This window comes from Lissotriton vulgaris, chromosome 9, assembly GCF_964263255.1.
Source record: "Lissotriton vulgaris chromosome 9, aLisVul1.2, whole genome shotgun sequence".
In the NCBI taxonomy this organism is placed as follows: Eukaryota; Metazoa; Chordata; class Amphibia; order Caudata; family Salamandridae; genus Lissotriton; species Lissotriton vulgaris.
Genome location: NC_141697.1, coordinates 243,620,870 through 243,636,592, shown reverse-complemented (window position 1 = coordinate 243,636,592; position 15,723 = coordinate 243,620,870). Strand labels below are relative to the sequence as shown.

The 15,723-nt window shown below is 45.8% G+C and overlaps 1 protein-coding gene across 1 annotated transcript in view; it reads right to left on the bottom strand.

Annotated features, from left to right (window-relative positions):
* Positions 1-15,723, bottom strand: part of SPINT1 (serine peptidase inhibitor, Kunitz type 1) — a 262,840-nt gene that overhangs the window by 95,050 nt on the left and 152,067 nt on the right. The window contains exon 3 of the mRNA XM_086937424.1: positions 11,592-11,727. Within this exon, the coding sequence (XP_086793550.1) occupies positions 11,592-11,727 (136 nt within the window). The remainder of the gene's footprint in view (positions 1-11,591; positions 11,728-15,723) is intronic.

Below are 15,723 nucleotides of genomic sequence, written 5' to 3'. Positions count from 1 at the left end.
TTCACTCATACAAAACTATCGAAATGCCCCCGTTATAGTTAGTACAGCTAAGTATAACTCAGGCGCCCGCAATGCACTGCTGATGACGTCACATATTACATCACTCATGACATGGTCAGTGACATTACTCATGACATCACTGATGACATCTCAAATGACATCATCCTTGTGAAAGAGTGGCAGACCTCCTCTCACCCTAATATAACCTTTGATACACACATTCAAAAATAGAAACTCAAATTTTCAAAAAAATTGAGATACCAATACCAGTTACAACAACCTATTCAGTAATTCCAACATCTACATACACAACCACTCATTCACCAACAGTTCTATATAGTCACTCATACATGTACTCACTCATCATATGTACTCATACACCTATACATCCTGTTACACACCGATACCAATCCATAGAGTTACTCACACACATACATACTCACACAAATAAACTATCAAACATCCATTTACTTGCATATACAGCTACACACACAACTACACTTACTTCTACAGAAACGTACACATACTTACTCTCTTAAACAATCACTTATAGAAACACATACTTATTTATACAGGAACTCTTCCAATCTCACTCTCACATACACTCACTTATATACATCAATACTCACATATACTAGTTTAAAACATATGTAGTTACTCATAAAGATACTATTGAGACATTCACTCACTAACACACCCATACACACACTCATCCACCCATACAGTCCTGCACGCATGCTGTCTTCAAAACACATACACACAGTGAGCCAGTCATTCATGCATCTGTGCGCTAAGTAATACCCCCACCAAACCACACAGACACTAATTCTGATACTCAAATAACCAACTAATAACCCATATAGACACTAATGTAGCTACTCACCAACCCATGCAGCTACTTATACACAAAGTGAGACACTGATACAGATATTTACATATTTAAACATTACTTGCTATTGCATGTATTCACTAAGATATACTTAATAAGTCAGTTATACAATCAATTTTACACAAAAAAACATCCATTTAGACACTTATTTACCCATTTATTCTTCCATTGACCTTTAGATATACATATATAAAAAATATTTATTTTTCAGAAAGACACATTCACTGGATGATGTCATCAGTGATGTCATCAGTGATGTCACTGACCATGTCATGAGTGATGTAATATGTGACGTCATCAGCAGTGCATTGCGGGCGCGCGAGTTCTAGTTAGCTGAACTAACTATAACAGGGGAATTTCAATGGTTTTGTATGAGTGAAATGTCCAGCTAACTATAACATGAGTGAAACATATGTTTTTTTCAGTGAATTTCTAAGGTTTTTTAAACACTAATTTCTAACTATAACGTGGCTGAAACCTATGTTTTTTTCAGGGAATTTTTAAGGTTTTTTAAATGCTAATTCCTAAGTATAACGTGGCTGAAACCTATGTTTTTTTCAGTGAATCTCAAAGGTTTTGTAAATGATAATTTTTAAATGTATTAATTGTTATATTTTTTTATACTGATTTACTACATTGTTTTAAAGTATTTATTTTTAGATATTTTATTTTTTAAATTACATTACATATTTTTAATATAAATTGAAAAAAAATGTTTTTAAAAATATTGAAATTGTGATATTTATTTTTTTATTTTATATTTTTATTTATTTATATATATTTGATATAGCAGGCAATGATATCCTATGGAAGGAAATTCAAGTTACTGGCAAGTACGGTTAAAATTACTTTTCAGGATCAGTACTGGGCTGAAAGATGCAGCACGGAGGTCTCTCCTGATAACAGGTGAGTAAATCGGAATTCATACTTCGGCTGATTTTAGAGGAATTTTTTAAGTTCCAAAACTCAACACTTACAAGAAATATGGTTAGAATTACTTTTCAGGATCAGTAGTGGGCTGAAAGATGCAGCACTGAGGTCTCTCCTGATAACAGGTAAATAAATCTGAATTTGTAGTTACGCCAGGGGGCTGCGTTACACAGAGTTGTAAAAAGGGGCGTAGCCTCATTATACCTCTCTGCAACGCAGCCCCCTGGAGCGTTTCCAGAGTGGGAACTAAATCCTCTTGAATTCTGGGGGTCCCTGGGGGCCAACTAGCCCACCAGGAACATCCAGTATGCGCCAGGGGGCTGCGATGTAGAGAGGTGTAAAAAGGGGCGTGGCCTCATTACACCTCTCTGCAACGCAGCCCCTGGCGCATTTCCAGAGGGGGAACTAAATACCCTTGAATACTGGGGGTCCCTGGGGGCCAACTAGCCCACCAGGAACCTCCAGTATGCGCCAGGGGACAGCGTTGCAGAGAGGTGTAATGAAACCACGCCCCTTTTTACACCTCTCTGCAACGCAGCCCCCTGGCGCACGCTGGAGGTTCCTGGTGGGCTACTTGGCCCCCAGTATTCAAGGGGAATTACTTCCCCCTCTGCAAACGCACCAAGGGGCGTGTTTGCAGAGTGGTGCAGGGAGGGGGCATGGCCACCTCCCCGGTCCAGTTTTTTTTTTTTAGGTCTAGCCTGGCAATGCGCTTGCGCATTGCTGGCGAGAGATATAGAGGCTAAACCAAGCTCTGAAACCATCGCGGATTTCATCGAGTGCATGTGGTGCTTGTGCACGCGTTTGCCCGAGCCTCCTGCCTCTGAGAGCTTAGCTCACTTCAAAGGGATCCGCTCCCCCACCCCCTGCTTCACACTTTTCACGGCCGCCAGGCCGTGTCTCGCATTTCTCCCACCCCCACCCCCTCCCCTGCTTCACACTTTTCACGGCCGCCAGGCTATGTCTCGCATTTCTCCTCCCCCCTCCCCACAGCAATGCCAAGAGCTTGTTTTATTTCGCGGCCGCGCGGCTTTACTTTGGAGCCGCGCGGCCAATGCTGGTTAGACAGTGTCAGGCATTACTGTCACGCTCTTGTCTAAGATTTCACATTGCACTTTGTACAGATCTGGATTATTGCGTCCGCCTCGGCTCTCCAGTTTGTCCCTTCCATACTCAGTAATCACTGCCAGCCCCTTTAAAGGAGGTGAGATATCGCACATTGCACGTCCATTGTCTTTTGTCCTTGAGGGGTGATGATTTGCTTCTGAAAGTTCCTGCACGCGCCTGCCAAGCAGTGCGTAGAATGCCAGAGAGTGAAGCATAATTCGATTTTGCTGATCGTTATTGTGCTGCCATTTAACTACGTTAATCCAATCACACGTTAGTCAATGCCTAAGGTATGCAAATAGCTCGTTAGTAAACCAATCAACTACTCTGGTGAAATGCTCAAAGAAACAATATAGATTTTGTCTAGCCGATACACTTAATCCATATCAAGTGCACGGATCCTGTTCCACCCGCCCGTCTGACCAGCATTTCGCTTGCTTCCTTCATCTCTAATAAACTCCCATCTTTCATCCCTCAAGGTCCCACTGCGGCTACTCACCCTCCTGAGACCCTCCTGCTGCAATTGTTGTCCAATATTACATATCCCTTTTCTCCCAAGTTTCTCATTTCATGGTACCTCGTATTTATCCACCTTGTTAACTATTTCACCCCTTGACCTTCCCCGCCCCAAATCTCTTCTTTGCCACCTTTCCGGATTTCACTCATTCTTATTCCCTCCTGTCCCCGTTTCTGTTAAAAATCTGATTAAAGGCAGCATGAACAGAAAGTGTTAACACATTTTGGACATGTGTTCAACACATACATATAACATCTAGCGTAGCAGTCCTACATGCGGATATTACGTTTAATTGAATGATGCAAATTGTTCATAAACATTAACCTGAGAGTTGGAAGATTGAGGCCAGGCTCTTCAGACATAGCCCTCTTCTGCGAGATAATTTGTGGGGGACTAAAGGTCAGCGAAAAGGAAGTTTCTGTGTGTACGGTCTTTGCCGCAATTGCCATTTCACACTGGACACATTGCTACTGTGTTGTGTAGCATCTCTATAGCTTGTCGTATATTGTGATGGGGCCCATTGTCGCATGTGCAGACCACTGGGGTGTGCACGGTTGGTGTAGAGCATTGTATTGTGATTCTTGGTGTCTTGACTGAGCGATGGGAGAGATGCTTTTATCGTGCCTTGGGGTGCTGTGCATAACATTGTGATGGAGGCGGTAGTATGAGAGCATCACAAAACACAATTAGAATTTGTTGAGGTTTATCATTTACTTTGCAGGTTTCATGCTTGGCTTCATGCTTTGTTACAAAATAGGCAGCATTTACCTGCATAATCTTTGGTCTAGTTCTGTCTCACTCCCCACAGTCACTGACTGCCTCGGGTTATCGTTGCCAAAAGAGTTTGCTCTTGAATATCCATGTTCAACCGTGCATCCAGCAACAGGCTGTACTAGAGTGACATTTTAAAAAATCAAACAGCGATTCGTTTAAACAAACCATGGAGAAATAGGTCACTAGCTCAGCCATTTAAAATCCAGTCTGTGTTTATCCTGGCCACATTCGGTACTATGATTTTAGATTATATGTTTGTTTAGGTGTCGCTTGTTTTTCTCTCCGTCTAATTCCTTTAACCTCATTCTCTGGCTCATGCTTTTTAGGTCGAGCTTGCTCGACTTTTAGTAAAAGGGGATCTTAAAAGTGCAACCCAGCGCGGCCATCTGCCTTTCCTTTGTCATGGGTAATTAAGCGCCTCTCTCCAGGCACCCTTTCATGTCCAGCGAGCAGGCCAATGCCCCCATGCTGTTGCAATAACAGGCTCACGTTTCACCTGGCCCTCGTACCACTACAGAGACACAACTTAACTTTTCCAGAGTCAACATCATTTAAAATAGGACTTATTAAATATGCTGTTTGTGTGTGTGTATTTGTTTCCTGTTTCTTTTCTGCTTGTGTAACAGGAATTTAGCAAATGATATTCACTACTGGGCAAAGCACAAGCTGCATCAGTTTATATAGTAATAAAATATATAATTAATAGGCAATGAGGCAAAACGTATTTTTTTAATGCACCGTTGGAAATATTCTATTATGTATCCCGTAGTTGACCTTTGCCTGATGACATTTTACCAGCCTTTCATTTTTAATTTAAAGTGAGAACAGTCAGTATCTACAGCTTGTGAGCAGATCATGATACCTCGTTGCATTTCCGCCTGCGCTATAAACGGCTAACGCCACCCCCCTCTCTTTGGGCTCCAGAACTTTTCATCCACTGAAAGCACTAATGCTTAGGACTGCCAAAGAGACTCTTTTCCTCAGACCCTGCACGTTGACAGCACTGTTGCTTGTGCTATAAAATCTATGTATGCATAGGTTTCAAAGCTAGCATTTTGTGTTTTTTCAGGTCAGCTGATGCATTTGAAATGATTAGTTGGTGGCATAGACTGGAGCTACTGTGTTTTCTCTTTCCCTTAACACTTTATTTTAAATGTTCGGAACAGGCTCTTGTGACTTGTGGCCCAGCATAGTTAATTAAAGAAGTACAATTAATAAGTCAGCTTAGATAAAGGACCTCCCCCCTCTCTCTCCACCCCCTTCCCTCTCACTCTCACTCTCCACCCCCCTCCCTCTCACTCTCACTCTCCACCCCCTCCCTCACTCTCACTCTCCACCCCCTCCCTCACTCTCACTCTCTCACTCTACACCCCTCACTCTCACTCTACACCCCTCACTCTCACTCTACACCCCTCACTCTCACTCTACACCCCTCACTCTCACTCTACACCCCTCTCTCTCACTCTACACCCCTCTCTCTCACTCTACACCCCTCTCTCTCACTCTACACCCCTCACTCTCACTCTACACCCCTCACTCTCACTCTACACCCCTCACTCTCACTCTACACCCCTCACTCTCACTCTACACCCCTCACTCTCACTCTACACCCCTCACTCTCACTCTACACCCCTCTCTCACTCTTCACCCCTCGCTTTACACCCCTCGCCCTCGCTTTACACCCCTCGCTCTACACCCCTCGCCCTCGCTTTACACCCCTCGCTCTACACCCCTCGCCCTCGCTTTACACCCCTCGCTCTACACCCCTCGCCCTCGCTTTACACCCCTCGCTCTACACCCCTCGCCCTCGCTTTACACCCCTCGCTCTACACCCCTCGCCCTCGCTCTACACCCCTCGCCCTCGCTCTACACCCCTCGCCCTCGCTCTACACCCCTCGCCCTCGCTCTACACCCCTCGCCCTCGCTCTACACCCCTCGCCCTACACCCCTCACTCTATCTATCGCCCTCACTCTATCTATCGCCCTCACTCTATCTATCGCCCTCACTCTATCTATCGCCCTCACTCTATCTATCGCCCTCACTCTATCTATCGCCCTCACTCTATCTATCGCCCTCACTCTATCTATCGCCCTCACTCTATCTATCGCCCTCACTCTATCTATCGCCCTCACTCTATCTATCGCCCTCACTCTATCTATCGCCCTCACTCTATCTATCGCCCTCACTCTATCTATCGCCCTCACTCTATCTATCGCCCTCACTCTATCTATCGCCCTCACTCTATCTATCGCCCTCACTCTATCTATCGCCCTCACTCTATCTATCGCCCTCACTCTATCTATCGCCCTCACTCTATCTATCGCCCTCACTCTATCGCCCTCACTCTATCGCCCTCACTCTATCGCCCTCACTCTATCGCCCTCACTCTATCGCCCTCACTCTATCGCCCTCACTCTATCGCCCTCACTCTATCGCCCTCACTCTATCGCCCTCACTCTATCGCCCTCACTCTATCGCCCTCACTCTATCGCCCTCACTCTATCGCCCTCACTCTATCGCCCTCACTCTATCGCCCTCACTCTATCGCCCTCACTCTATCGCCCTCACTCTATCGCCCTCACTCTATCGCCCTCACTCTATCGCCCTCACTCTATCGCCCTCACTCTATCGCCCTCACTCTATCGCCCTCACTCTATCGCCCTCACTCTATCGCCCTCACTCTATCGCCCTCACTCTATCGCCCTCACTCTATCGCCCTCACTCTATCTATCGCATCACTACAGCATCACTCAGCACCACCACAACATCACTCAGCGCCACCACAGCATCAATCTGTGCAACCATTCAACAACAACTGGTTCAAATATGTTCTCTCAATGTTTTAAGCTTTATTACAAATGTCACAAAAAGATGTTAATATTTCACTTCTGTTCTTGGATTTTACAAAAGTTTAAGCTATTACCATTATAAATAACAATAACTTTTATTTAAGTATTAATTATTAAAAAAAATAAAAGCCATTGTTATTTGTGATATCAATACATCTAAGTCACGTAAATACAACACATATTGCATTACAAATGCTATAGGTGTCACATTTGCGAAAGTTAAAACTATTGGCATTGTAAATGACAAAGCTATTCATTTCGCTATTTTCAAAACCAACACAAATACAAAAATTGTCATTTACAATACCAATAGCTCAAACTTTCCGAATGCGAGACCTAATGCATTGCAAATGCTTGTTTTAAGAAGGGGGGCTGTGTAGCCCCCCTTCTTTTTCTTTTTTTTGGGCCCCGGGGACCCCATTCTCCAGGGCCTGAACCCCAAAAAGTTTTTTTTTTTTTTTTTTTACGGGAAGGGGGCCATGTGGCCCCCCTCCCGTGGCTAATCCAGGCCTGTGGACCCCATCCCCTGGGGCATTTCACATTTTTTTTTAATTTTTAAGGAGGAGGGCTGCATAGCCCCCCCTCTTCAGACCACTTAAGGCCCCGGTGACCACATCCGGGGCCGGCCTACATCCTTTTAAAAAAAAATGTAATTATTTGGGGTGGGGGGCCTCGTGGCCCACCTCCCGGGCCACTTCTGGCCCCGGGGACCCCACCCCAAATAATTACATTTTTTTTTAAAAGGATGTAGGCCGGCCCCGGATGTGGTCACCGGGGTTTCCTGCTCACTCTTTCAAAAACCAAAGCAGTTTGCGCTGCGAGGCCTCCGGGTAGTTACGCGCTATATAAGTGCAATTTTCATTTCATTTCATTTCATTTGCTATGGTAGGGCGGGAGCCACGAGGCACCCCGGGAGACTGCAGGAGCCGGCCCTGGGGGGTGGCGGTCCCCAGGGCCATCACAAGGCTCTAGGAGGGAGGACGCGCGGCCCCCCTTCCAACAGTTAGAAGCCCCGGTCCCCGGGGCGTGTGGGGGGGGCTTGAGCCCCCCACACAGGTTTAAAAAAATATATATTTTAAAAAGATGCTCAGTGGTGGCAGATCCCGGCTCCAGATCCAGGCTCAGGGGGGCCTTAGAGGCCCCCATCATTATACAATTAAGCACCAGGGGGTGGCGGTCCCCGGGACTGCAGGGGGCCGTGTGCCAGTAAACAAGGAGCAAGCAGCTCCGAAACGCGTAGGGCTGTGAAAAGAATCTGGACAAGGAATGTTGATTACCATGAAAAGAATGCTGCTGAAAACTGCGGGATTCGCCTGTATCTTGAGTGCGTCCTCGCAGCGCCAAGGAACCGCGCGCTTAATAAATATTTTAACTTCAACTTCCTCGCAGGTGGGAACCTTTTGTGAAGACACGTATATACACACACACATGTGTATATATATACACACACATATATACACACACACATATATACACACACACACATATATACACACACACATATATACACACACACATATATACACACACACACATATATATATATATATATATATATATATATATACATACACACACATATATATACACAATATATGTATGTAAAATTCATGTGATCAAGTCCCCCAGGAGGGATGAAACGCGTAATGGCTGCCGTTTGTTTGTGAGAGATGCCTAAAATAAAACAAAGCGGTATTTAACAAGAATCGTGTGGTCCGTGCTCGTTCCGTTCCAGGTGTTGACCAGGGAAGGAGAGTATTCTTGGAGATCTATATATATATAAAAAATTCTGCAAGAATCAGAAGGCCAGGCGTTTCAATTAACCAACCTACCATAGCGCAGGGGTGATGCAAATACGGCTCCTTGGCTTAATATCTGGGGCAACACTGGAGTCGAGCAGCAGTCATAGTGCAGTTAAGCAGCAAAGGAGAGCTATTTAAATTTTCTAGATACAGTGTGGCACATGTGAAGATTCACAAGAGGAAGAATCTGCAGGTATATGGAGTATCCACCAGAATATCTGCAACCCAAGGAAACTAATATGTTCTTTACATACAATGAACTTAAATTGAACTAATAAGAACAGTCAGTGGATAATGGATCTGAAATAATTGTCTGCTCGAAGATTCAGTCCAGGTACTGCACCCTACAAACAATGCCTGCAAAAGAGGAACTCAGGCAGAGTAACATGAACAGTAGGAGTATAGTGGTGTATTTGCTGTAGGTCACGTGCTCGATTTGGACACGAGGTCGAGACTAGTGTGTTGATATATAAATGAGTTTGGTCTTATACCAACAGCCGAAGGACCATGAGGATACTCAGTGCAGCTTCTTCAACCAGCCATAGAGAAAACACAGAAATGTAGCTCTATACTTGAGGTCACTCCACTGCAGCTCATACTGAGATGTATGTCCTCATCGGCTCTAGTCATCACAAATCTGCATCCTGTGGTCTTTTCTTTTTTATGTGTACTTTCATTCTCATTCTACATTTCTACAGCTAATCCTCAACCAACCCAGCCGCCCCCCCCCCCCCCCCCCTCCCCGAACTCCTTGGTACTCTGATGCAATTAAAACTCAAACAAGCATTGGCAAAACCATAACTCCAGCTTCAATACAGAAGGTACAGAGAGAGTCAGGTTGTACAGATTCTCTGCATATGTGCACATTAACATATGCTTGTGTTTGCATGCATTAATGCTTGTTATAGTGGTGATGAGTTTTTTAAGGATTCAAGTTTGCTAGAGGGTTAAACAGAACTCAGGGTGCCTCAATACAAGACACCAGCCTCAGTGTCTCTCGAGTTGCGGTGACGGCTACAACTGTATCGGAGACCCACTCTGGAATGGTCAGCTCTGCGAGCAAGTTGACTAGCTGAGGAGAGTACCAGCATATCGATTGATGTATATGTCCTCCGATGTTTCAAATAGAATTTATACACGAAGTTAACGGAAGGAAAATACTGCTGAGTGGATTGCCATTTTAACTACAGATTGCTAACATTATTGTAAACAAACAGCATTGTTGCCAGTTGGTGTTGGTAATGGTGCAACACTGCTGCAATTGTAAAATATACAGTGGAGGTGCTGCTGTTTACATAATGTCAAAAATGCATTTACATTATCTTGTCCTGGGAAGTGGAGTAGTTTACATTTATTTATTTATTCTACGCGAGCTGCAAGCTATGTTCACCAGTGTGCTCTTGGACACCGGGGTCAGGGGGGGCTCGAAATTCAGGACTAGTGTGGTGAGAACACGGAACATGACTTTGGCAGTGCATGGGGGTAAGCAAAGAACATATGACGGAACTGGTGTGTAGTGCCCGTCTATTCGGCATCAGGGAATTTGTCACATGAGTGTCCGTGAGAGAACCATTGCGGGACTTCGCATTACGGGTCTCTATTAAACACAAGCAGGGACTCCGCACTTCTGGTACGGGTCGTCATTTTTGACAACCAGAGAAATCTGTTTTGGGATATTTGGCAAAAGACAAGTTTTCAATGACTGCATTGCGCTGTTAAAAAAAAAGATCGCCTCCCAAAATTGCAAAATCACAATTTTTGTTGCTAATCTCCCGAGATTGGAAGAAGCCATCTTGGGGTCAGGTCAACCAGATATTCAAAAGTGAAATGCTAAAAGAGGAACGACGACAGAGAGAGGCTTGCATTCAAGTATGGACAAAAGCATTTAAAAAAAACCTTCAGTTAAAAAAAAATATTCTGTATAAAATACATGACAAAGAATTGATTATGATCAAAAATGTTATTATAAAAGGTACTTTTCAATGTAAAATAGACCCTCATGCATTGCAATGATAGCACCTCCTAGAAGATGGAATGATACACCACCAACAAATAGCACAATAGTAACATTGAAATATTCCTCTGGGCGGAGCCAAAATCTGATTGACGCAGTCTCAAAGCAATGACTGAAGAGGATGACCCAAACAAGCCAGTGGCGCACAGCAGCCTCACTCGACACCCACCCTGTGCATATTATAAGCAATAGGTTATAAATGTTGCACTCTCAATTCAGACACTGCTCCAACCCCCAGGAATTACGGCATCCACAAGGAAGCAGTGGGAGGAGGAGCGGCGCACAAGACAGACATGGAAATGTGCACACAGAAGGCCCACAGCACGACAGGTGAGAGCGGTAAACAGATCTGGAATTACAACATGTGTGCCAAAGGAATGAGACCAGTACATAATATTACACTTTGGCAGTGGCTACGATTCTTATCATCCTATGCTAGTGCACTGAAAAAAGCCAGAAAAGTATTGAAAGCATCACTGAAAAACAGTCCCCATAACAGATAAGGTATAGCTGATTTCCACTTGTTCATTACAAAACAAACATGAAAGAAAATGATTTAGAGAACAAAAAAATAAAGCAAACATTCAATACAGAACAAAACTCATATTACAATACAGAATTAAAAATAAATGCCATTCAGCTTGACTAAGCTGTGACTTGATTCCATATCAGGGCATAGACTCTAGACAGCCCATTTGGTGTACCCACCAGCAGTTTCTTCCACCGACAAGACTGTGATAGTGACTCTATCAGTGTCCGTATGCCCAGCTGTGTCGGTGACAGTAAGCTGGAAAACATACTGCCCCACTTGCAAGTTGGACAGCTCGAGTTCTTGCTCCTTCTTCTGTGAAACAAAAATCAAAGAAAAGAAACTATTAGAATATCCGAGGCACACCCCAGGGCACGCAGTACAAAAACATTCGTCCATGAACATATTTAAATTAAAAGTGAAAGAAGATTGTGAATTTGCATTTTATCCCTCTTAGAACTACAGCTTGTAAATTATGCTAATTAGTGTGCATAAAATAGTGAGAAACTGAAGACCCGAGGATTAAGGGGGTTTAAGCAGTCCAAGGCAAAACTGACAAGGTGAGAGAACAGAAGCCAAAACTTTTTTTCCAACGTCAGGTAGACCTTCAGCTTTAATGTTATTTAATATTTTACATGCTCATTGTCAGAATCCCAATCACAGACACATTACATTAGTTAGTTACATAAGAAGCAATCTATCAGTTTAAATGACTGGCATGTAATGCAAATGCTACTTACCAGTATGTATCTGTTCTTGGCATGTAGGGCTGCTGACATTCATATCTGTGCATAGATCGCCGCCTAGTGTTGGGTCCGGATGATTGCACATTGTTGTCCTGGAAGAGTCTTCGAAGTATCACGAGATAGGTGGCTCCTCCCCTGGACTACAGTGCGCATGGGCATCGCCTCCATCCCCAGATTGTTTTTAGCCATTGGCAGAGATGGAGTGAAGTACGTGAGTGATGACCATGCTATGAGCATATATATATATGAATGAATACTGCAGCTGCTACAGGCGCCGGGGAGGAGGGTGGGCGATATGAATGTCAGCAGCCCTACATGCCAAGAACAGATGCATACTGGTAAGTAGCATTTGCAGTTCGAGGCATGTGGGCTGCTGAATTCATATCTGTGCATAGAATACATAGCAGTCCCTCCATTAGCGGCGGCCGCCCGTGCCAGCTGCAGCAGTCTGAAAAAGTGTTTTGAGAACAGCCTGCCCAACAGCTGCCTGCTGTTTGGAATGCACGTCTACACAGTAATGTTTAGTGAAAGTATGTGTGGTAGACCATGTGGCTGCTCTACAGATATCTTCTAAGGGAATGTTACCTAGGAAAGCCATAGAGGCCCCCAACTTTCTGGTGGAATGGGCCCTCGGTGGGATAGTGAGAGTGCGCTTAGCTTTAGCATAACAGATCTGAATGCATTTCACGATCCACCTAGCGATCCCAGCTTTGGAGATAGCGTTTCCCTTGTGGTGTGTGGCAAAAGCAACAAAAAGCTGCTTGGTTTTGCGAAAATCTTTTGTCCTGTCTACATAGTACATCAAGGCTCTCTTAACGTCAAGGGTGTGGAGCATCCGCTCCGCCAGCGTCTCTGGGTTTTGGAAAAACACCGGCAACTCAATTGTCTGGTTTATGTGGAATTGAGATACAACCTTGGGTACGAATTTAGGGTTAGTGCGGAGCACAACCCTGTTAGCATGTACTTGGAAGAAAGGTTCTTGGATGGTGAGCGCCTGCAACTCGCTAACCCTCCGTAGCGATGTAATTGCTACTAAGAACGCCACCTTCCAAGTCAGAAACTGAAGCTCACAAGAGTGCAGTGGCTCGAAGGGAGGACCCATCAGCCTTGTAAGAACCACATTGAGGTTCCATTCTGGAGCTGGTGGGGTCCTTGGTGGAATGACTCTTTTGAGTCCTTCCAGAAAGGCCTTGATAGCAGGGACTTTAAAGAGTGACAGGTGTTGCCTATTCTGGAGGTATGCTGCCATAGCAGACAGATGAATGCGGATGGAAGAGTACGCCAAATTGCATTGATACAGGTGGAACAGGTAACAAATTATGTTTTGAATGGAGGCATCTAGCAGGTCAATATCGTGGTTAACACAGTAGATGACAAACCTCTTCCATTTAGCCGCATAACAAGCTCTAGTAGTGGGCTTCCTCGCCTCCCGAATGATGTTCATGCAATCGGGAGGTAGATTGAGGTAGCCAAAATCTAGGACTTCAGGAGCCAGATCGCCAGGTTGAGCTGTTGCGGATCTGGGTGCTGAATGTCGCCATGGCTCTGCGTCAGAAGGCTGGGAGTGAGATGAAGCCTTTGATGCGGTACCACGGAGAGTTCCAGAAACGTGGTGTACCACGGTTGGCGAGCCCACGTCGGAGCAACCAGGATGAGAGTCATCGAGTGCTGCCTGAGCTTGCGTGCCACCAGCGGTATCAGAGGTGCTGGGGGAAAAGCGTACGCAAATCTGCCTGACCAGTTCATCCACATCGCATTGCCCTGTGATTGCGGGTGTGGGAACCTGGCGGCGAAGCTTTGGCATTTTGCGTTCTCCTTTGTGGCGAACAGGTCTATCTCTGGATGACCCCACTTTTGGAAGTACGGTTGGAGTACTGATGGATGTATCTCCCACTCGTGCATTTGGTGGCTGTGCCTGCTGAGCAGGTCCGCCATCTGGTTGTCCTTGCCCGGGAGATGCTCCGCCATGAGGAAGATGTTCCTCTGAATGGCCCACTTCCACATGCTCTGAGCCAGATGAGACAGCTGTGGAGAGTGTGTGCCCCCCTGCTTCTGAATGTAGTACATGGCTGTCATGTTGTCCGTCCGGATCAACACGACCTTGTTGCACAGATGTACTTTGAACGCCTTTAAGGCCATGAAGATTGCCATCAGTTCCAACACATTGATGTGCATCTTCCTTTGCTGTAGTGTCCATAGTCCCTGCACTGTGTAGTGGAGTACATGCGCTCCCCATCCCTGGAGAGAAGCGTCCGTCGTCAGGATAATCTGCGGCACAGGCTCTTGGAATGGTCGGCCCTTGCAAAGGTTTTGTGGATTCCACCAATGCAGAGAGTTGTATGCCCGACCGCTCACCAACACTAGGTCTGTCAGTTGCCCATGAGCCTGAGTCCACTGACGTGCAAGGCACTCCTGAAGCGGACGCATATGTAGTCTCGCGTGCAGGACAATGGAGATGCAGGAGGCCATCATGCCTATCAACTGCATGAACACCTTCGCGGGAAGCGAGTGCTGAGGTCTGAATCGTTGGATCAGCGTCTGGATACTGGCGATTCTCACTGAATTTGGCTGCGCAGTGGCTGCCAGAGTATTGATTGTCGCGCCCAGATACTGTCGCACGTGGGCGGGCTGGAGATGGGACTTTGGGTAGTTCAGAGAGAATCCCAGATCGTGCAGGAGATGAATGGTACGTGACACGTGGTCCACGCACTGCTGTTCTGTCTTTGCTTGAATGAGCCAGTCGTCCAAGTAGGGGTAGACGTGGACGTTCTGGCGACGGAGATGCGCCGCCACAGTCGCTAGGCACTTTGTAAATACCCTTGGCGCCGTGGTGACCCCGAACGGCAGAACCCTGAACTGGTAATGCTGGTCTTGAATCGTGAATCTGAGATACTTCCTGTGGGAAGGATGCAGGGGGATATGAAAATATGCATCTTTCAGATCCAGCGTAGCCAGGAAGTCCCCCTGCTGAAGCAGAGGGAGCACTTGCTGTAACGTGAGCATATGGAAATGCTCCGAGAGAATGTACCAGTTGAGGGGCCTGAGGTCCAGGATGGGCCTGAGGGATCCGTCCTTTTTGGGGATTAGAAAATACAGGGAGTAAACCCCTGTTCCCCTTTCCTGCAATGGAACGAGCTCTATCGCCCCTTTTTGCAGCATGACTAGAACTTCTTGCTGCAACAAGGTCAAGTGCTCGCCGGACATAGGACGGCTCCTTGGGGGTATGTTTGGTGGAATGGAAGTAAGTTCCAGACAGTAACCGTACTGGATAAGAGACTTGACCCACCTGTCCGTGGTGATGGATTTCCACGCTGGCAGGAACTGCTGGAGTCTCCCCCCGACCGGTGTTGTATGGTCGGGGGGCAGTGACAAGACGTCACTGCTTGTTGGCGGTGGTGGACCTGGAGCTGTTGTTTCCACGTCCCCTGCCCTTGACATTATTGCCTCTGTAGCCACCCCTACCCTTGTTGTTGTACGAGGTTTGGGTGTTACTTTTGTAATACTGTGTGGACTGCGATGCCTGACCCCTTGAGGTGCCTCTGGAATTTGAGCGGCGAAAGGAACC